General features: G+C 37.6%; 1 protein-coding gene across 1 annotated transcript; it reads right to left on the minus strand.

Annotated features, from left to right (window-relative positions):
- Window positions 1–751: 751 nt before the first annotated feature.
- Window positions 752–7,588, minus strand: PCDH20 (protocadherin 20). The gene is made up of 2 exons (XM_032150994.2): window positions 6,768–7,588; window positions 752–5,709 (listed from the first exon to the last, which is right to left on the minus strand). The coding sequence occupies exons 1-2, from the start codon at window positions 6,897–6,899 to the stop codon at window positions 2,983–2,985; spliced, it is 2,859 nt and encodes a 952-aa protein (XP_032006885.1). The 5' UTR covers window positions 6,900–7,588; the 3' UTR covers window positions 752–2,982.
- Between the last annotated feature and the right edge of the window lie 15,136 nt (window positions 7,589–22,724).

A 22,724-nucleotide genomic window follows, 5' to 3' on the forward strand; every position in this document is an offset into this window, starting at 1 on the left:
CAAATTAGAATCCTTGTGAGAGATCTTGCTGCAATCAAATCAACTTCATACACCACTCCTAAAAATTGTTTCTAGTGATGTTGTTTCACAATAAAATCATGCCTGGTGTTTTCCTAAAATACATGTAGAACATCTAAAACACTAAAAATTTACATTTTTAATGCATCAATACTACCAAACTGTTTAAAAAGAATTTATTTTTCTCTTCTTTTCCAACCACCATTGATGAAAGCCTAACTGCCAGGAGAGCTTTTTTTTTTTTTTTTTTAATAGGGTCAGGAAATCTACCCTAAGTAGTCAAATAATGTAAATTGTTTTTTCCCTGTAGCTGAAATTGCTATGTTGGTTTTAAACTTCCCAGTTCAAATTAATGAACAATTTTCTCTGTAGTTTAAGAGTGAATTTGGCAGTGCAAAGATCACAGCAATCTCTTCTTCATTAAATTGGGCAAAGAGAACTCATTGGTTCACAAACTGTTAAATGGATATTAGGGGTTTTAATGAATGGAACATTTATTTTTGTGCCAGCTCAACTAACAACATTGCCATGATTAGCATACATTTTGGCAACTATTCTAGCACAAGGTGTCAGTAAAAAGGGGCTTTTATCTTTGAGTTTAATTTACTTTAGCTTTCCTTGTTATTAATGTTTTTAATGTGAATGAGATGTTTTTGTAAAAGGAAATCCTGCCACAAGAAATTATTCTGAAATACATATTTTTATTAATGTTACAGGCATTTCTCATGCTGGAGATAAAGTCCATTCCCCAAAACACATGAACCTTCTTCAAATTTGGAAATGAATAGAAAATTGTGCTATTTATACTGATGGTAAAATTATTGCACTTATGGAGGATTCTTAAAAAATAAATAGTGTTACTTTTATCTCACGAAGTTCCTTTCTTTACAAAAAAAATAAGAAATAAAATATGACTAGTAAGAGATGTTTCCTCCATTGCTACATATCAGTTATAAATGAAAAGTTTTGGGGGTTAAATGATCTTAGTCTCTTAGCTCAGATGCCTCTTGTACAAAAGGAATTTCCAATAAAAATATATTTACTTTTTGTAACAAACATTGCTGCCTCGTATACTTATTATTTTATTTATTGAAATTCTGAAATTGAAGAAAAATAAGATAAATGAGTTAATACAAATCTAAAAGAACTTGGCTGTTTGCATTCAATTTCTTTTTTGCAGAGTATTTTTGTTTTAAAAATTATCGTAAGCTATTGCAGCACAGCTAACAGAGGATTTGTTATAAATATGTGGTAAAATGAAAATGTATAATGATATTAAATCTATAATAAATTAATATGCATGTGCACATACATGGGTGCAAATTTTCATATGAACTTACATCAAACATTTAGGCATACTCTCTTTCTACTCTATATATATCTATAACTACACACACATTTAATAATTTACCCAATGTTTAATTGAGTAATGAATTAGTTCAATATAAACTTTAGCATAGCAGAATACTACAGTTTACCCACATTTAACCCTAAAAACAAACAAGTGACAGGCACTTCAGTGAAATAACAAGCCCATGTTCAAATATAAACTGCTAAAAGTGAGAAAGAAATTATGAAAATATATACCTTTAATTTGCAGACATATAAACACTTTTGGTACAGTACAGATGCGTGATGCCAAAAAGTAAAAAGATCCAGCTTGAGCTAACACATTCCTTGTTTATACAGATTATTTTGCTATAGCTCTCATATAAAATAATATTTCCAGCTCACACAATGAATTGAAAGTGATAAATCACTGATGAAATAGCTTTCTTCATTGCAAGAGATTCAGTAAAAGCTAAATTATCAAAGAAATCTGCTGCAGGGCTTACAAATAAACTGTTGGACTTAATCCAAAACCGAAGAAAGGAAGCCAGAAATGGTAGCCAACAAACCTAAACAACAACAAAAAGATAAGTACAGTGTAACTTTCATATAAAAGGCCCAACTAAAACAACCAGTAGTGTACACAAGCCTCTAGAAGAATTCACTTTTAATATGATTTCTATTTTTTTATGTGATGGATGATTTTAAGCCTATAAAAGTCTAATATATAACCCAAGTATAAAGTACGACCAACAAGTTGTGAAAACACTAAAATGTCATAAATGCCTATGAAGCAACTAAGGATTGAAGCATTTCTTTGCTTCTGGCTGTTTTTCTTGGGCACAATAACTAGTTACATTTTCTGTAATGAAGAATATACATATATATATATATATATATCTATTTCCCTTGTAATAATAGCAAGTGCAGTGGTAAAGCAAACAGAAAGCAATTCGAGTACACAGAAAGTGGAATACTCTTCAGCAGGTCGAATTTGTAACACAAGGCAATGTTTTTATCCTTGCTAAAAAGGAATTGCACTTCTTTTTAATGCCTTCTCTTTCAAACTATATATGCACTTATGAGGTAATAAACATTCTGTTTACAAGTGCATTTCTTTTTTTATCATATATTTAAATAGGGTGAAATTTAATTTAATTTCATATTTGTTTAATGTTAAAAACAATATATTTAAAATATAGTCTTTCATTAATTTCATGTACAACTGTCAAGTACAATACCTCAGTTCCCTGCAAAGGAGCAGCTGATGCCCTCTTGTGGTAACAGGAATTTTTAGATAAAAATTTGTTCCATTTTCTTACCTTACTCCCAGGTTTTATCAATCATCTGCTTGGTGTTTGAAAGCTGCAAACCATGTCCAAGCTTTTTTTTTTTTTTTTTTTTTTTTTTTAAATAACAGTCCTATAGCTGTTAGTACTAATTTTCACTTAAAAATGCTGTACACATTTTATAACCTCTGAATTTAAATTTAAAAACCTGTAAACAGCTATTTACAATATAGAACAAGTTATAAATTAGTCGTCCTTCATTGGAACTGCCATCAACACACTTTGTCAGGTGATGAAGATCCAAAGTCAGTTAAAACATTTCTCTGTGTTATTCCACCATGAAATATCAAATATTAGAAATATCCATTGGCTTTCTCTCTCGCATATGCAAGTCAATTTTTCCTTTCAGCGGAATCTGTACTTCCAAATTTTCATCTTCCCTGGGATGCTTTTCCCCTTTCCTTAAACAGATGTATATGCCCATCCCTGTGACCAGTGTGATGGAACCCAAGCTTATCACAGACAGAGCTACTAAGGTGGGCATACAGGACACAGATTCTACCTTCCTATGAGTCGGTTCTATTGAGATTTGTGGTTCTTTCTCCTCTATATTAATCTGTGGTTCTTTTCTTAAAAGACTCTCAATGTAACTCTCATTACTGACAGTGTCATTGACAAATAGGTTCACCATGACCGTGGAGTGGAGAGGCTCGGGATAACCATGATCACTCACTTTCACCAGTAAGCGATGGAGCCCATAATCTGTCTGCAGCAATGCCTCTTCCAAAGTAATGTTGCCAGTTTTAGGGTCAATCCTGAAGGACTCAGGCCTAGGACCTCTTCTCCCTATGATGCTGTAAGCTATGACAGCATTCATGCCTGTGTCTTTGTCGACAGCATAGACTTCTGTAACTGGGGAGCCTGGGAGAGTAGAAGGCAGTACTAACAGATAAGACATATTAGACTGAGGAAATAAAACAAGAGGAGGGTTGTCATTGATATCTAGAAGGAGAATTGTGATTTTTGCTGTAGAAGAGAGGGCAGGTTCACCCCCATCAACAGCTTCAACCCACAAAGTATAGGAGCTTTGCTGCTCTCTGTCTAAAGAGACTTTAGCCCTCAGCATACCCTTTCCTGTGTCTATGACAAAAATATCACTCTGGTTCACCACAGAGAGGGCGACCCATCCATTTCGCCCAGCATCAGCATCTGTTACACTAATTACTCCTATCTCACCATAGCCTGGAAAGTTTTCAGGCACAAAAAAGCTGAAGTCCTTGTTGATAAACCGAGGACTGTTGTCATTTTTATCCAACACTGTGAGGGCCACAGTGGCTACTGATTCTCTGGGTGGCTTCCCACAGTCAACAGCTCTGACAGTGTATCTGTACTTTTCTTTCTCTTCTCGGTCCAGCTGAGTAGAAACTGTCAGAATTCCTGTGACACTGTCTAAGGAAAAATATGATGGAGCATCAGGTCCCAGAAAATATGAAACTTGGCCTCTCTCCCCACTGTCAGCATCTGTAGCATACAGCTTCGTCAAAAAGGCATTGGGTGAGTTGTTTTCTTCGATGGTGAGTTCTATCAAGGGTTGAAGGAAAATCGGAGCATTATCATTGTCATCTAAAAGTTGCACTTTAATGACTCTTCTGACATGAAATCCCTCAGAGTTCCAAGCCACCACAGCTACTTCATAGAACTGCTGTAGCTCATAGTCCATAGGTTTCGTGGTCTCTAGTAAATATTCATTATTGTATGGTTTGTAAGGTGATAACCTAAATGGCCCTTCACCATCCAGGTAGCAGTTAACCTTGTATTTACCTTCTGGATCTCTTATGGTGAAAAACGCAATGGGAGTGTTAACGGGTTCCAGTTCTTTCAGATAAACAACACCATCTATCTCGTTTGCTATGTAACGAGGGACAATTTCAGGGGGTCTGAAAATAACTTTGATAATGGACACAAGAGCAGTGATTACAGCAGGGATGCAGCCTGGTCCATTAGCAAGGATGGTGAGCTTGTGGGACTGCAGAACACTTCCTCCAATCTTACTGAAAAGTTTAATGACTCCAGTGTTTTCATCCAGGTGAAATAAATCCTTAGATGCTTGTGGAACTTTCTGACTGTAAGAATAAGTAATTTGAGCATTGGTCCCCAAGTCTTTATCCACAGCCTGGACAGCTGCAATTGGGGTGCCCACTGTAGCATTCCCATACACAGTGACATTGATTTGTGAGTCTGTGAAGAGAGGGCAATTGTCATTAATGTCACTTATGCCAATGGTGAGAGTGGCACTGCCCAAAAGTGGTGGAGACCCACCATCCTCAGCTATGATGATGCTCACATACTGGTCCTGGGTTTCCCTGTCCAAAGCACCCATGACAATTAGGTAGGGGGTGCGCTCCCCATTCTCATTCTCCTCCACGTCCAGGGTGAACATACCATGGTAGTCCAGTAAGCGATAGGTCTGTACCCCATTAATGCCTACATCTGGGTCCACAGCAGGATGCTCTATGGCCAGTCGGGTGTTTACAGGTGCATTTTCCGGGACCCACACCGAGATCTGGGAAACAGGGAACTGCGGGGCGTTGTCATTGATGTCTCTGATGGCGATCTTCACCTTCACAAACCTGAAGTATTCCTGAGGCAGGACAAGCACATCCAGCAGCAAAAGACAAGAGTCAGAAAAAGGAGAAGAGGAGATGGAAACGCTGCCGCCCCACGCAGTCCCTCCGCCCCCTTCAAGACACAGGGCCTCCCTGTCGATCTCCTGAGCTGAAGTGTGCAGCTCCCCAGAGCGGTTGTCTAGGGTCACGTACTGGCCACTCAGTCCCCGGGAGGCCAGGCTGAAGGAGAGAGGGGGGTTCCACTCAGCACCGGTGCGCTCTGGCAGCTGCGACTGCGGGTCTGGCCTCCCTGCAGACCGGGGCAGCAGCCGCAGGTCCTCGGCCAGGCTGCCGATGAGCACCCCCGCGGGCAGTCCCTCGTTGAGGCTGTACAGAAGCTCGGTGGCCCGGCTGTAACTCGCGAGGCAGCTGAAGGGTCCCACGAAGAGGAAAAACAGAAACAGATGCTGGAGTGGGGGGAGGGAAGAAAGCTCATTACACACAGGGGGAAATAGGGGTCCGAGAGAGAATCTAGTGCCCCTGTGATCCTTGCTGTCCTCATCCCCATTCCCAGAAGCAAAACCTCTAGTTAGAACGGGGGCGGAGAAGAACCCTGCTGCAAAGGAGAGATCAGTGGGGCAATATCGTATCCAAAACTTAATTTTGCTGTTCACTTTCTATCCCCTCCGCCCCCGCCTCCCCCCATCGTTTCCCCATCACCACCCTCATCCAGTTAACATTCAGAATCCCAAACCATAAAACATCCCTGGAAACACACGCCGGAGTGGAGAGGATTCCGACTCAGAGACTGCGCAACGCGACACGGAAACCCAGAGTAGCTGATGGGGAGGGAGGGGGCTGGTAGTGGAGAGCACTGAAAGGTGGGCAATTTATTTCTCCTTGAAGTGATTCTGCCATTAGAGTGCCGGAACACGCAGTGTGTTACATCCCTTACTAGGAGAACCGTAAAAACAACCACAATCGCAATAACGATAATATAGAAAAAAATACTAACACTCCCTCCTCCACCTCCAATACTTTAGGTCTTAGGTCGGAAGGAGTGATTTTTATTTTAGCACACATCTGAAATCAAACTGAAAGGATCTGGATTTCCACCCCTTACCAAGCCGTCACTAATCCCCCTCCCTTAGGGGGAAGCAAAGTAAAAGCGGAAAATGGTTATGCAAAAACAATTTGCCAATCGCAGTAGGCATTCATAGCCAGACGCCAGCAGCAGGAAACGATCCCGAACCCCTGTATCTAAAGCGGATTGAGCGCACCCCCGATCCCCTCCACCTTATCTGGATACATTTCTTGCTTCAGAAACTTCCTCTCATGACCCAAGGACTTCCCTATTCCTTGTTAAAACGAAGACACATTATCCCAAACTCCCTTTCCCTCCCCGCGCCATCCTTCCCGTGAAGTTTAGATGAAGGTAGAAGGTTTGAAAAACCATCCGAGTGGAAACTGCTTCACAATACTGAAACTTGTCGGGGTCGCGGGGCTCCTTGACTCTAACCCTTACCGGCAGGTTCCTGTGGCTGGTGCTGCTCCTGGGACGATGTAGACGCCCCATATCCAGGCACGGGTGCCAAGTCGCCGGGCACCAGCTCACTCCCAGCGCCCGCGAGCTGCGCGCATTCCCTCGGCCGCGCATTCCCTGGGAGGCTGCAGTCAGAGCGCTCTTGAAGGGAGGGCGGCTGAAGACACTCCCTCTCGGTTCATGCAAATCGTTGGGGGAACTTCAGCCAATAGTCACTGGCTCTTCAATTAAGGACGGGAACTCAAAGAGTGGCAGAAAGGCAAGGGGGCAGAAGGGCACATTCATGGTTTCCTGCCCCGGACGCAGGTAACTCCATACCCTGCCAGAGGAGCTGGAATGGGGGACTTGCTCCTGAAGACTGCGAAGAGGCACCTCCGGGTTGGGCACAGTAGCGCTTGCCTACCAGCCTCCTTCCTTGCCGCACCAGTCAGATGCCAAGTCCACAGGGTGCTAGCAAGAGAGGGAGAATTAAAATAAATAAATAAGCTTGCATTTGTATATGGATGTAACAGAGAGAGGAAGTCGGCGCCACAGAGCAATCACAGGCGCGGTCCCAAAACGCCTGCTTTGCCAACAGTTCCTCCTGGAGTCTCGGATCCAGCAGTGTTGGCACAGAGAGAGAATGCACTTTTCTCAGCGGAGGGAAGGAATCGCAACTTCTGTGTAACGTAGGGTGAACCGGAAAAGTAAATATATGAATTCAGTGAAGGTTTCGACGTACCCCAATTTTGAATCTTTGCTGTGGGCAGTGGTAGAGCTTCTGCTAGTTTCCTAGTTGGAGGCTCAAATGTCTCTGGGTGTTTGCCTTGTGGTCTTATTTTAGAGGCAGTAGTGGCTTCTGGATGCGGGGAAGAGCCAAGGGGAAAGTAGAAACAATTGTGCTGTAACACAAGTAGTTCTGCCTGCAAGTAATCTTAAACATATTTATCTAAGCGGTAAATTGGTGTGGGGAGGGGGAGGGATTCACTGAAGCCTAGGAAAAACATTGGTTATTTTTCAAATTAGTCCTTCCTTCCTTGTTTCCTTCCTTCCTTCTCTCCCCCGCTTCCCCTCTTTCCCCTTCCCCTTTCCCCTTCCCCCTTCCTTCTTTCCTTCCCCCTTCTTTCCCTCCCCCTTTCCTCCTTCCTTCCTTCCTTCCTTCCTTCCTTCCTTCCTTCCTTCCTCCCCCTTCCCCTCTTCCCCTTCCCCCTCCCTCCTTCCTTCCTTCCTTCCTCCCTCCCTCCCTCACTTGCTCCCTCGCTCCCTCGCTCCCTCACTCTTTCCCTGCCTCTCTCCCTTTCTCTCTCTCTTTCTTTCTCCTGGATTGCCTACTGCAAAACTGGTCCTTCATAAAGGAATTGTGGAAGAGTGTGGTGCCAAATGCTTGCCTATCTTCTATGGCTTTGACACGGAATAGCTATGTAACCTGGAGTCACCTAACTCCTGGCCTTCTGTTTCCTCATTTATAAAATCAAGGCTAGTGGGATAATCCAGTGCATTAAGCCTCTGAAACACTTTTTGATCTGCAGGTTGCCATGTAAGTAATGGAAAAGCCCATGATTCAGCCTTTCCTTGAGAAGACATTTCTCTTCATCGCTAGGCTTCCAGATATCCTCTGCAGGGTCCTAAACATAAAACCTCACATGCTGAATGACCAGTGACTGAGCCTAGAGTGAAAAAAGGTCTTCGATATCTGATTTCCATATGCTTTCTGTAGGAACTACTTCAATTTTCCCCTTCCACCAAATGCTAACTAGAATATAAATTGCTTGGCTGAGCTAACTGTTTTGCTTCCTATCCTTCCTATTTTCTCCTCATTTCTACTAATCCTAAAGACAGAGTCCTAAATATGGACAACACACTACATCAAAACACGTGGAGGGTAACAGCTTGTTATTGTGCAAATGGGGCTGTACATGGAGTTCACAAGTCTCTCTATAATACAAATTTGTCATATAATTTGAACCTGGCTGGTAAAATCAGTTCCTTCAAACTCTTTGCAGTGAAAATGGAGTGCTGATGAAGTGGTAAACCTCAGCCCCCAACCACCATCACCCCACCCCCCCACCCCCTACCCCCCTCCCATCATCAGCCCACCCCCTCAACCCCCCTACCCCAGTCCCACTCCACCCCCTCTTCACCCCCCACACACACTCAGAGGAACATGCACATCTGAGTTGAAGGTTGGTAAACAAACTGCAGCCAGGGAAGCATGATCTCCCTCCTTGTGCTTTTTAGCTGCTGGTTCTGCCCTACAGCTGAACTTTTGCCATATTGGTAAATATTTACTTTGAGGTCTGTAGTTAAAACATACTTGACTCCCCAAATCAGTACCAAGTGCTTCTGAAATGTGTTTAACTTACATCTTTATACAATACCCACAGCTTCCCGAAGTTGCAGGCCCACGGCCAGAGTTAGGCAATCTGTCAGCAGTCAGAGAACCTGCAATCTGAAACAATTCTCCCCCAGAGACAGAGCAACAGAGTGGGCTGTTTATCCGCTCACAGCTCAGGCCCTCTCCAACAAGTTAAGATCATCCACCTTTTTGGTGGAAATGTAGGGAGCTATTTTCTTCATTTTTCCTTTGTTATAAGGACATTGTACAGGAGCTATTGTTTATGATGATAGTCCAGGTGAAGTGACATTTTCTCTTTGTAATTATATCTCAAGTCTTTACTTTTCCCTGGCCCCTTACTCTCCCTTTCCCTACTTTGCAGTGGATGCTTGTAGCACAGATGCACTTCCTTTTTAAAGTGTTTCCCCCAGCCTACACCAGCAGAATCTTTGTCTTCTGACCCTATCACCCAGCTGGTCTCTATGGAAAGAGTTATTATCATACCTCCCTTTATTAAGTTGAAAAGAAATTAAATATACCCATTTGGCCATAATTATTCTCTAGAGTGTTTCTAAAAAGCATAAACATGAATTATAGCAAAAGTTCTTCATGTAAGTTGAAACACAAGTATTGAACACATCTTGAAAATAATGTTTGGAACACTAACAACCACATTTGCTTTAAGTGACTATGGTGATTGCAAAGTCCCTGCATGGAAGTGTGTCATCAAGATTGGGAGATCTTGGCATAATATTGAGCAATACCTTACACGTCACATTTCAAACCATTCACTGAACTACTTGTTATTATCTTTCCTCTCTGAAAATCCAAAAGTTTTACAAATGTTTATACCCGAATTGGGCTTAAATAAAATAAAAAGGACTAAATAGACTTCTTTTTTCCCATGTATCCCTTCTCTGGGCCTTGCGAAAGCATTCCCAAACTCTTATTCCTTATGATGCCAGCCTGTGACCTACCTTCTGGTGTCACATATTTCTAACGATGACTCAGAAAGCTTCTATGCTATTAGTCCCTTGAAAATAATACTTATGAACTTCTTAGATGTCTCAATTGCTCTGGGCCTGCTTCCCAGGTGTTTTGTAAAAATCGATCTAGAAGAATGGTTAGATTATATGCCTCCCAAGCCTATTTTTCCTATAGACAAGGAAAACAACACGATACAATAGATGGTGCACTGAGCTGAGCCAGAGGAGTGGATTACATTCTCTGGGTTGTTGCTAAGTTCTGTGTGACTTTAGACAAGTCATCAAACTTCTCTGTTTCAATTTCATAAAAAAAAGATCCCTACATACTTCACGCAAGTATATGCATGAAATGGCTTACCTCATATCTAGCATTAACAGACACTGCATGCTGATACACAGGCTAACTTGATTATTACTTATTGCATTCTATCACTAAAACACACTATTTTTCATTTACTGCAAGCCTTCTCTTTGTAATTTTATTATCTCCACTATAAAGATGTGAGCATGATTATAAGTATGTATCAAGATACCATCTTTGCCTGAGCGCGGTGGCTCACGCCTGTAATCCTAGCACTTTGGGAGGCTGAGGTGGGTGGATGGTCTGAGCTCAGGAGTTCGAGACCAGCCTGGGCAACATGGTGAAACCCCATCTCTACTAAAAATACAAAAAAAAAAAAAAAAAAAAAATTAGCTGGGCGTGGCGGCATGTGCCTGTAGTCCCAACTACTCTGGAGGCTGAGGCAGGAGAATGGTGTGAACCCGGGAGGCAGAGCTTGCAGTGAGCCGAGATCGCACCACTGCACTCCAGCCTGGGCTACTGAGCGAGCGAGACTCCATCTCAAAAAAAAAAAAAAAAAAAAAAGAAAGAAAAAAGATCCCATCTTTAAACTTTTACGTTTGAAATCTTTTTTAAAAAATTTTTGAAGCGTTGTGCTTTACAGGTAGTTTTATTTGTATTTCTCAATTAAATCTACTTCCACTATTTAGATTAGTTTAATAATATTGTGGTATACACAAAGTTTCATGTAATCACTATATACACAGATATTTAAAACTATCTTGAACCATAACCATGTACATGTTCTGGTTAATTCATAATTGCAAATAAATATAAGTTTAGAATATTACCTTATTTTAAGGCCATTTCTCTTTTTTTGTCTTCTTAATAGAATTTTTAAAATTAGAAGTCCCTTTTAATGAATTAAAATATATGTATGTGTGTACACAAAATATATTATTAATATATAGGTACATTTGTAAAAGTGTAAAATGTAACACATATAAATGTAACATATAATAAATATATATAAATGAAATATTATATCTGTATTCTTTTTTGATTCAATCATCAAGGTTAAGAGGATGATTACATTTGAAAAACCAATAAAATATCTGAGAAATGATAGATTGGTTATCTAGTGTCAATTATGTTTCAAACATGCTACTAGGTGCTTGACATATGTAATTTAGTTAAGCCTCATAGCAGTTTTATAATATAGTTATTATTATACCAGCTTTATAGCCATACATAATATGCTTGTCCAGAGCCTGATCTGTGACCTTCAAAATATGTGATCTTTCTACTCTGGTATGCCTTTCTCATCTGGGAAAATAAAGGGCCCACACACATTTAAGTGTATTTCTATTCAACAAACATTTATCACTCATTTAAAATAAAAAAAAAAATGGAGGTATCGATGTCTTATATGACGCCTTTTTGAAGGATTCTTTAGTCCATTACTACTTCCTAAATAGATACATACACATGGACGCAACTTGTCTAAGCTGTGTGGCTAACTTAAATCTCCCAATGTATACACGTAAAATATATAATGTGTGTATACCTGTGTGTATACTTGAAAGTACTGAAAAGCCTTGGGTAATATTAGGGATCACCTAGTTAGCCCTCATTTTACATGTTAGTTGACAATAAGAAAAACGACTTATAGCTGACTCAAATTATGAAAATACTCCCATTTCTTATAATAGTACTAGATTTTAACCTCACGATTGCTCTGATGTTAGAGGATAACTTATAAAAACAGTATATTTTTTAAACCATCTATGGTTAAGATCAAAAGCCTTGATCTTAAGAGTTACTCTAAACTTTGTTTTATTTTATTCATTGTTCAAATTTACAAATATTTACAAATATTTTTAAGTAACTACTGAAGTACTAATTATTTTTTAAGTATATCACACAAACTTAAAAAATCCCTACACGATTCAGAAATTAATAGTGAGACTAATAGGGAATCAGCAGTGAGGGCTTTTGCTAAAAAAGCTGGAGAGTTAATTTAGTAAATAAACATACATTTACACACTTGCACGAAGAAGGTGCAAATGAGCTAATTTACTAGAAAACTTGTATTCTAAAACGTTTACTGCTGTACTGTGCAACTCATACATGGGAGCTTTGTAAGCATTATTCTGTCCTAATGACTACCTTTTTATGTTTTAGAGAACTTTGTGTAAATAGATTGTACATTTCTCCTCTTTCCTTATATATTCCAATAGGAAAGAATATGACAGGGTGGAAGGGTCCTTTCATTTTAGAACTCAATTAGCATCACTTTAACAGGGATAAAAATAACTTGTGTGAAGTCATTAGAAAACCCCAGGCCTAATTTTATCTAACATTTTCAACTTTTCCTCCTTATCCTGAAAATAAATTTTAAAAGTCATTTTCGACTCATTTTAATTTCGCATTCTTCCTTCTCACTTCTGGTAGAGGTGATAATGAGCAGTGAAATCATCAAAAGAAAGGTGGTGGGATTGAGGAGGGAAAGAAATGAAGGGCATAGCAAATTCCACAAAGTGGATCAGGAGTTGCCGAATAAAGAACAGTTAACTAAATGCGGTTTATTGATGATGCATATGCCTTACTCCCTGGAGTCAGTCCCTGGGATATTTGAAAGAAGGAAAAAATACAGGCTGTGCAAAGAATAAAGCAATCGTAAACTCTATGAATTAGCATAGAAATTAGGTCAGGGCCAAAACAAATCTATTGAAGGAGAGAAGGAATTTTAAATTTTGTTTTAGGAGACCAATCGTCTATTTCTTCAGATACCCATTTTTCATTCTCACAAATTTAAGTGTTACGTATGGGAAAGTTTAATGAAAATTTATGCTCAAGTAATGTTTTTATACAGAGCAACAGATCTTTTGACTGGCTTGATAAAATCTCTTTTAATCTGACTCTGTGAGTCTAAAGTGCGATTGTTAAAAACTGCATGACTATTCTAACCTCAGCATGTGTGGCATATATAAAAGCATTGAGTGAGTATCATAGGGTCAGTAAAAGACTTTGTCAATGATGTACGTAGTCAATATTTCCATGGTGAAAATATGAAAAGCTGCGATCACTAGCTACTTCTTTTTTGATATCTTTTTAGAAGGAGAGTAGAGTTTGCTGACCTCAATTTCATTTACTGCTAACAGCCAGCAATATTCAGCACCTAACTTTCACCAAGTGCGTGGTGGACATTACATTGAATATTCACAAAGTCTCTGCAAGTTAATGATGACCCCATTTTAGAGATGAGGAATAGAAGGCTTTTAGAGGTTAAGTAGGTTGCTTGTGGTCACACAGCTTTGGAAGTGGCTAAGTTAGGAGGAACAAGGAAAATTTGAGTTAGTTTATTATAATGTTGGTAAGCCTTTTAAAAACAAATATAGGGGATATTCTAATATTAACTGAAGCAAGCACATATGTTGAATAATGAATATGTACACATTATAAAGAATGCATATAATCTGATAGTAAGAGAACCATTTCAAAAATACCAAACATCTGGAAAAATTAAACAATTATAAACTTCCATAAAAATGTACATAAGCTATATTTCTGAAACAATGAGTACTCTGTTTTTTCGAAATTATTTGAATTATCAAGAAAAGAATGTGGGTTTTGTAACAGAATTTTTATATACAATTTAGAATTATATGGCAATAAAACATTTACTTGGAGAAAAGAATGTGCTTCTTGATAATGAAACTGTAAATATCCCGAAGGCCCACCATTTCTTAATTGTAGATAATATTAAAATTTGGTCCAGTTGATATCAACTTTATTTAGAATACAATAATAACAGTTTTTTTTGTGGATTCCTTCTCTTTATGAATAAATATATTCTGCATTAACTAGATTTAAATGAAATATGAATAATAATTGGTTTTTAATGACAAATTTTATTAAAGGTTATTTTAAATATTCATATGTTCTTTTAAAATTCAAAATGTCAAACAAATGTAGATAAGAATTTAGATTTTGTGCAATTTAACAGTCACGTAGACAAAGGTCAAAAAAAGCTAGAAGGGAAAAAGAGATTTGGAGATTTCCATGTGAAACAATATTTTTTATGGTATTTTTTCTTTAAATAAATAGAATTAAAACTTTTTAAAATGTGCCATAAGCATGGCATATATTCTCTCAAACTCCTAACCTCAAATGATTCTCCTGCCTTGGCCTCCCAAAGTGGCAGGATTTCAGGCGTGAGCCACCACGCCTGGCCAGCATGGCATATATTCTATATAGGAGCAGCTATTCTTATTCTAAATGTGGATATACATGGTGTGCTTTCTTAAAAAAAAAATACAGCACAATTACTGCCACTTTGTATTTCAATACTTCTCCAAAAAAATCCAAATCTGTTAGAGTCCTGCTAGAGCTTGTTAAACTATTCAGCAATGATTATAAAAGGCGTTTTACATATAACGTACACCAGTCATAAAGCTGAGAGACCTCAGGTATCCTTACCAGCTGTGACTGTGACTATTTAAGCATTTCTGTAGGATTTCTGGATCCAGGTTGATTCAAGATGCCATCTCCACACAGCCATACAATATTTAAGAAAACCTCAATTAGGCTAGCCATGGATCCATTATCTGCATAATTGTCACAGGCTCTCTGAGGTGTTACACCCAGCCTACAATAGACCTCCTTAATATCATAATCAAAGTAGCAGTGAGCTTTTCAGCAAAAAAGACAGGTTTTCACTTATCACTTAAAACCATTTATCACAAAATACTAGAAATCTTGACTCAATGTTATATTCTCCCTCCAGTAGATTTTGGCAAGTGAATGCCGTATTTCTCAGAAGTTATCAGACGCTAAAGAAGGGTCGTAACAACAGAGAAGGTGTCACGCTCTTCTTGCTATTGCTTTTCTCACAAGTCCTTTTCACATTCATAGTCCACTTTCCCTGACTTCAGTGACACTACACTTATTTGTGTTTTGTACGTTACATCTCCGTCCTATTTTTGTCTTTGCTCCTTTTATCACCTTTTAACTATAGGTTTCTCCAAAGGTCGTTTCTGTTTCTTTCTATAATCACTCACTGGGGAGTCCTTTTATAGTAATTCTAGTCATCCACTTCTATATTTAGGCCTTTCGATTGCACTCCCAATGCCTTCAAATTTTATGCATCCTCAAATTTTCCTGTAATTAGGAAACATCATCTAGAGTTGAAAAGTTATTTTTCTGTAGGTGAAATCTCATCCCTAAGGATTTTTATTCCCTCTTCCACAAATGGGCTGTTCCCAGTCAGACAATCTACATATGACAATGCTTCTAGCATAAAACAGAAACATCCATACTTACAAACTTTTTAGCTACTTAAAGGTAGTTCACAAGTATATTTATTTGTACATCCAAATTATTATGAAACCAACTACTATCGCCAACTCTTGGTGGAAGGCAGAACTGAGGTACATGGCTTTGTTCTCACTATATTAGTACATAGAGGACTGACTGTTCTTGGAACATAGCAGATGTAGAAGTTTGAAAAAAGCACACAGTAGAACAGAACACTGTTGCCTGAGAAAAGTCAACTGCTTGACTCACAAGAGGCCTCAGAGAATTGCATTAGAGTCATGAGACATAATAACAGCTACCTGCTTTTGAGTATTCACTGGACTAACGTATTTATGTGTATGTGTATGTATATATACACAAATGTGTGTGTGTGGGAGTGTGTGTTGTATATAAATTCTCACAGATAGGTGTCATTGTTTGCAATTGAAAACTGGGGAAATTATAGCTTAAAGCATTTATGTACCTTATCCAAGATCACATAGCTACCATTTAAATCATATCAAGCATTACCTTAATTCAAGCCCAATTACCCTGAGGGTATTAGGCTATACAGTCTATAGGCTGAAAAATTTAATTTGGCAAGGAGAGAGGACAGAGAGAATATTTTAAAATCTCAGGCATTAAGTCATATTGACCTAGCCTGACAGTAAGCCCCAAATTTCCCATGAGAGTTTATTTTCAGCCTGTTTTCCCATGGCATTGATTGGGCTGTTTTTTACTCTTAAAGTACTGTGGTTTAAACAATAAAATATGCGGTCAACTTAAATTATTCATATTAACAAGATTGGTTCAGAAAATCAATGTGCATGAAAATATAATGAAAATGTGTTACAGCGACTTCCATATTGATGTGACATGGTCACTGCACTTTTTTCTGAAGACAGACCGCAGTGAGAAGCCAAAGAACCAGGTGAATCAAACTGTAGAATGAATGAAATGTTTCTTCACAGCAGGCTGAAGCCTCAAAGGATTCAGCCAATGGAGATGGGATACATACAGCCATTTGGCTTTGATTCCCTCTGTGCTTCTCGGTGCTTCCATGCATACTTCCTCTGGGATGCTCTTCTTTTGGTTTCAAAAGCTGGTAAGTCTCTGCCGATTAACACATGATTTCTTTACAAACACAGAACCTTCCTCAGGGTGTGGGAAGCCTGAGGTCTACCACTGTCTTCTTCAAAGACCTCTTTTGTGCTTCTGTTCTGATTGCGTATCAAATCAGAGGAAAATATATTTTCCCTTATTTCCAAGCTATGAGAAGGCATTTCACTGTAGCCTATGGGTATGAACCAAGCAGACGGCATGGTACCTATGAGCTCAGGCTTTGTGATCACACGGACCTGGCTTCAAGTTCCCATTCTGCGAGTTACTTACTAGTAGTGTTACTTTGAGCATTACTTAGAATTTTTAATCAATTTATAGCCCAATTACCCTGATTTGATTGTTACACATAGTATGCCTGTATAAAAACATCACATGTACTCCATAAATATATGCAACTATTATGTACTTGTAATAATTATATACAATTTAAAAAATAAAATTAAAATTTTAGAGCATTTACCATTTGCTAGAGAGTATCATAACATTATATGTGTTATTTAATTTTTATAGCAATCATTGAGCTAGGTACTGTTATTGTCATTATTTTAATATGAGTCATAAAGCAGCTATGTAACTTGACGAGCTTTCACAGCCAATAGTAGAGGAGCTGAGATGGGAAAGAAGGCAAGTTGCCTCCAGAACTCTCAGTCAACCATTTCCCTGCTCTTTGTCCTGTTAAACAGGATTAGGAGTATTTACCTACCTCAATGAATAGTGGTAGATATTTAAATAAGTAAGTGTATTTAAAATGTTTACCACAATTCTTGTTACAGAGTAAGTTTCTTTTTTTTTGTTCTTGTTGAGATGGAGTCTCGCTCTGTCGCCCAGGCTGGAGTTCAGTGGCGCGATCTCGGCTCACTGCAGGCTCCACCCCCCGGGGTTCACGCCATTCTCCTGCCTCAGCCTCCCGAGTAGCTGGGACTACAGGGGCCTGCCACCACACCCGGCTAATTTTTTTGTATTTTTAGTAGAGACAGGGTTTCACTGTGTTAGCCAGGATGGTCTCGATCTCCTGACCTCGTGATCCGCCCATCTCGGCCTCCCAAAGTGCTGAGGTTACAGGCGTGAGCCACCGCGCCCGGCCGCCTACAGAGTAAGTTTCAATAAATGCTAGCTGTAATAATCTTAATATATTCTCCCCTTTCTGTATCCTTCCAATCATTCATTTTCATTCAAAGTAAACCGTGATTCTGTTGATTTCCTGTACACGATATAATTATTGCTATTTCTGTACCTTTGCCAGTGAATTTTTCTTCAGTTAAAAATTCCTGTATTGTGTGGATAGCTTTTCCAAAACATGATTTCTCTTCACAGTCTGGTGTACGTGACTTTATTCATCCCACTTTTTGGTGCCTTTATCCACATTCAGTTTGATTTCTCTGGGTTTTTACTGAACTTAGAGATTTTAAAAATCATCTAATTTATGTTTTATTATAAGTTATAATCATTTTGCATGTCTTTACATATTGTTCTGTATAATTTTTGGACAGAATAGAATTTCCTCCTATCAGTTTGTAATGTGGATATGAACATTTTACTTGTTCAATATTTTATATAAGTATATTTTCAGTGAGGCTTATTTTATCCACATCTTTGGAAATATTTATGATAATTTAGCATGATTACTAAATATTGAATATATGTTTTAACTGGAATATAAAATTTTAAGACTTTCTGGTATATGTAAAACAAATACCTCCAGAAATTTTAGTTATTTATAATAGCACTGTAAGTATGTGAAGGTACTCATTTCTTCAAGAGTATGATTATTGGATTAAAGGTATTTTATTTATTTCCAATATGATAGTTCCAAATAGCATTTAATGGATGGGAATATCAATAATTTTGAAAATGGGAAATTTCTTCCATGTGTTTTTGGAGGGGGATATTAATAGTTTTTCTTACTGTTTTAGGAACAATACTATAAATACACCATAAAATATGGGTGCCATTATTTGTATTCAAATATTTGATAAATTTCTTGCATATTTACTGTATCTTGACTTGGATTTCCCCAATTAAATAACAAGCTCTTAATGGATAATGATAAACACAGACCAAGCAGGTAGTCAATGTTCAATTAATAATTTTTAAATGGCTGAAAGCAATCATCTCTTAAATTTTAGTTAATTAAATACTATTAAAATATCCTTAACTCTCTCTAGCAGTATAAATGATAAATTTCCAGATATAGGAGACTCTGCCTGCTTAAGTAGTATCTGCCACAACACTATTTATTTCTTTTTAATGCTTGTAACAATGAATATAAACATAAACGTTATTTGACTATGATATGTTATATTGTTCTCTAGTGTGAGCATAATCAATTTAATTAATATTCTTTTACCAAAGGTAAAATGTAATGTGATTAACTTTGCTTATTGAAGAAATGTGAAAAGGTTTTTCTCCAAATTAAATACATTAGAAACATCGTATTCTCATTTTTATTTCTGCTGAATGGACCTCCTACCATCTGGAGACTCTCAGTCCATGAGATCTGCTAATCCACTTTTGCTTCTTTCTTTGGTCAAATTGTTCCCTAAAGTTTAGCAAAATGAAAATCATGTAACAATTCTTTGCTCCTCCAGAGAAAATGTTTCCTTTTTGTCTGCTTTGAAAAACTGTTCTTTTCATATTTGTCTCTAGCTTACAATGTGAGAGTTAGCAATAAATGAACAACTGAATGGAAATGAAGACCTCAGAGTTGTTTTCCCCATGGAGTCAATGCTTTTGGGTAACCAGTGACTCTCTATTCTTCCTGTGGCTTATGGTATATTTTCATTATCTGCAAATACAGAAAATAATACCTTTCTCTGATGTCATGCAGATTAAGTAAAAAGTGTGTCTGTATAGACACTTATTATAAGTTATAATCATTTTGCATGTCTTTACATATTGTTCTGTATAATTTGCTTAAAATTTCAGAAGCAAAAAAGAAAGTTCTGATTTCACTCCCAGGGTTGAAGATGAATTCACATGGTCTTCAATGCCGAAGCTTGATAAGATAAAGCTGTAATCAGCATCATAGAAGAATCCTGCAGTAATCTTTTGTAGTCCAATGTCGACCAGTCTTCACTATTGTCTCTCTCTACCTTTTCTCATTTCTTCCTGTTACCTAGTTGGTATTTCCTTATATATAATAGAAAAAAAATTCAAAAGGTCAAAGATATTATCAATAAATCATCCACTGGGATATTGCTGTCAATATGCAATATTTTATATGACAAAAATATTATATATCTTATTAGAGCCATTTTGCATTAAGGCAAAATTTGAGACTTTTTTTAACTTGAGATGGTAGGCATTGCAGAAAGTGTGAACTCAGTGTATATTGTTTGGACTTTATGACATGTGAAATGTTCTAGAATTTAAAATCAATTAAATAAAGGATATATAAACTACTTTTATTAATAGGAATTACAAAGCTGTATTAATCCCTAAGTTCAATAAAATTTTGCTGACAACCATCCAAATAACTAGGTACTGTTATTATCCCAGTTATAGGTGGGAAAATCGAGGCACAGATCTTATATTATTTTTATTACCTTAAAGGAATACCTGAGACCAGGTAATTTATAAAGAAAAGAGGTTTATTTGGCCCATGTTTCTGCAGGCTATACAAGAAGCATGGCACCAGCATCCACTTCTAGTGAAGGTTTCAGGCTGCTTCCACCTATGGTGAAAGGTGAAGGGGAACCAGTGTGTGCAGCAATCACATGGCGAGAGAAGAAGTAAGAGAAAGCGAAGAGGTGCCAAGCTCTTTTAAGCAATCAGCTCTGGTGAGCAAGAGCAAGAACTCACTCATTACCCTGATAAGTCATTCATGAGGAATCTTCCCTTGGGACCTAAACATCTCCCCTTAGGCTCCACCTCCAACATGGGGATCAAATTTCAACAGGCAATTTGGGTGACAAACACCCAAACTGTAGTACACAGTCAGTGAGTATATTAGGCAAAGTTATAAATTAGTTCCAAACTCTCAGCAGCTTAACACAATCAAGGTTTATTTCTTACTCATATTACATGTATATTGTTATTTTCCATATATTTTCACTCAAGGATCAGGCAGCTCTCTTTCACCATGTAATCTCTGTATATACTGGCACCCCTTCACCTTCCACTAGGAGTGGAAGTAACCTGAAACCCTCAAGAATTGGATGCTGGTGCCATGCTTTTTATATAGCCTGTAGAACAATAAGCCATATAAACCACTTTTCTTCATAAATTAAGAAAGACCATTGCTTGTGACTCCTCATGTCCAATTCTTAGCTTTCAGTGTCACTGTGGAAGGAAGGAGTAAACATGGAGAGCTCATAGCAGCTTTGAAATGGCTTACCCAAACTAGGCACACATTGCTTCCACTCATAGCTCACTGGCCAGAACTCATCACATCCCTCCCATTCCTACTGTCTGTAAGAGATTGAAACATGTAGACCTCTCTTATACCCAGAAAGAAAAACCGAATCAGATCTGAACACTTAGAATAATTTTAGAAGAAAGTTTAAGTAGCTCATCCAAAACCCAACAGCTGGTAAATGGTGGAACTGAGATTTAAATCCAGATAAACTGGCTGCAGAGCCAGCATTGCAAACCACCTTTTTATCATTAATATTCATTTAGAAAACATCTGATGTCATTTTATGGCCTCCATTTTTTGTTTCAAATTGTAAGCTTATGATTTGATTTTAGAATCATTTATTCCAAATATCTATTTCTCTAAAATCCAATAAACACGTGGCTTCTTAAGAAACAGTTTTACCCTTATCTAATACACATCCATAAGTGAGTGCAGCTATTGAACACGTTCTCAGTAAATATATATTTGTGTACAAATATACACACATATTATAAATTGCATACATATGTATTATATGATATGTATTACACATATATTATATATGTATTTACACAAACATATAGACATGGTATTTACAACAAACAGCACTCAGAGTGCTGTTTTTAAAAGAATCATTTTAGTTGCTTATTCTCTTTAGATTTTTAAATGTCATACTACATCTGTTACCTTATAAGGCTACTAGCCAAAAAAAGGACAAAGCATTTTGGATATTTTACCCATATTCTGAGATGATAAAAATTCTATTTCCTCAGTCTGCCAAGCAAACTTAATATTTTAGTAACTCTAAACATTAAAGAACTCTTTGTGTAGTGTCTTAAATAAATAGCAGATGGATTTCAGGTTGTCTACATTAAAATGTACATCTGCTCTGAAAAACATATAAATGTAGAATTTTGAGCTTTCTATTTATACCTTTAGCCTAGTGAGGAAAAACAAACAAACAAACAAACAAAACTTAAAGCACACATTAGATTTCAGAATAGCTTCTTGTTGTTGTCTGGTCAATAGCAAATAATATGAGGATCATAAAGTCTTGAAGAAGATGTTGGATTTCTTCTGGGAGTGGATAGAAGTGCTCTCTGGTGTGTTAAACTCATTTCAAAGGGTGCTTTCTGGAAAGAAAAACATTTTATTGCCAAAGAAATTTTAGGTATATGTGGGTTTACAAACTTCTGCGGACCTACTAGAAATAGCAGATGCAGCAATGAAGTAAATAAATCAAGATATTGAAGGTCTTGTGTTTTGTGCTTAGATATTGGTGTCTGTCTTTTGATTTGGATTAAATTTAAGCTCATTTCAACAATTATTACACTATCAGCAAAATGTTGAAATATGTAATAACATATTACCTTTAATCTGTTATTGAATTACCATTCTGATAAATTTTCAATTTAAGATATTTTGATGTTTTTATAATTAAATATGAAGATATATGTTACACATACTTTAAATTTTACTGAATAAGTAACAACAGAATTGAAGCAATGCCAAAATAAGGTAACAAAGGCATTTATTAATTAGCTATTATGGCAAATTTAGTTGTGACTTTAGAAAGCTTAATTTGCTTCTCACTGTGTTATTC

This window comes from Hylobates moloch, unplaced genomic scaffold (genome assembly GCF_009828535.3).
Source record: "Hylobates moloch isolate HMO894 unplaced genomic scaffold, HMol_V3 SCAFFOLD_4, whole genome shotgun sequence".
NCBI classification, from domain to species: domain Eukaryota; kingdom Metazoa; phylum Chordata; class Mammalia; order Primates; family Hylobatidae; genus Hylobates; species Hylobates moloch.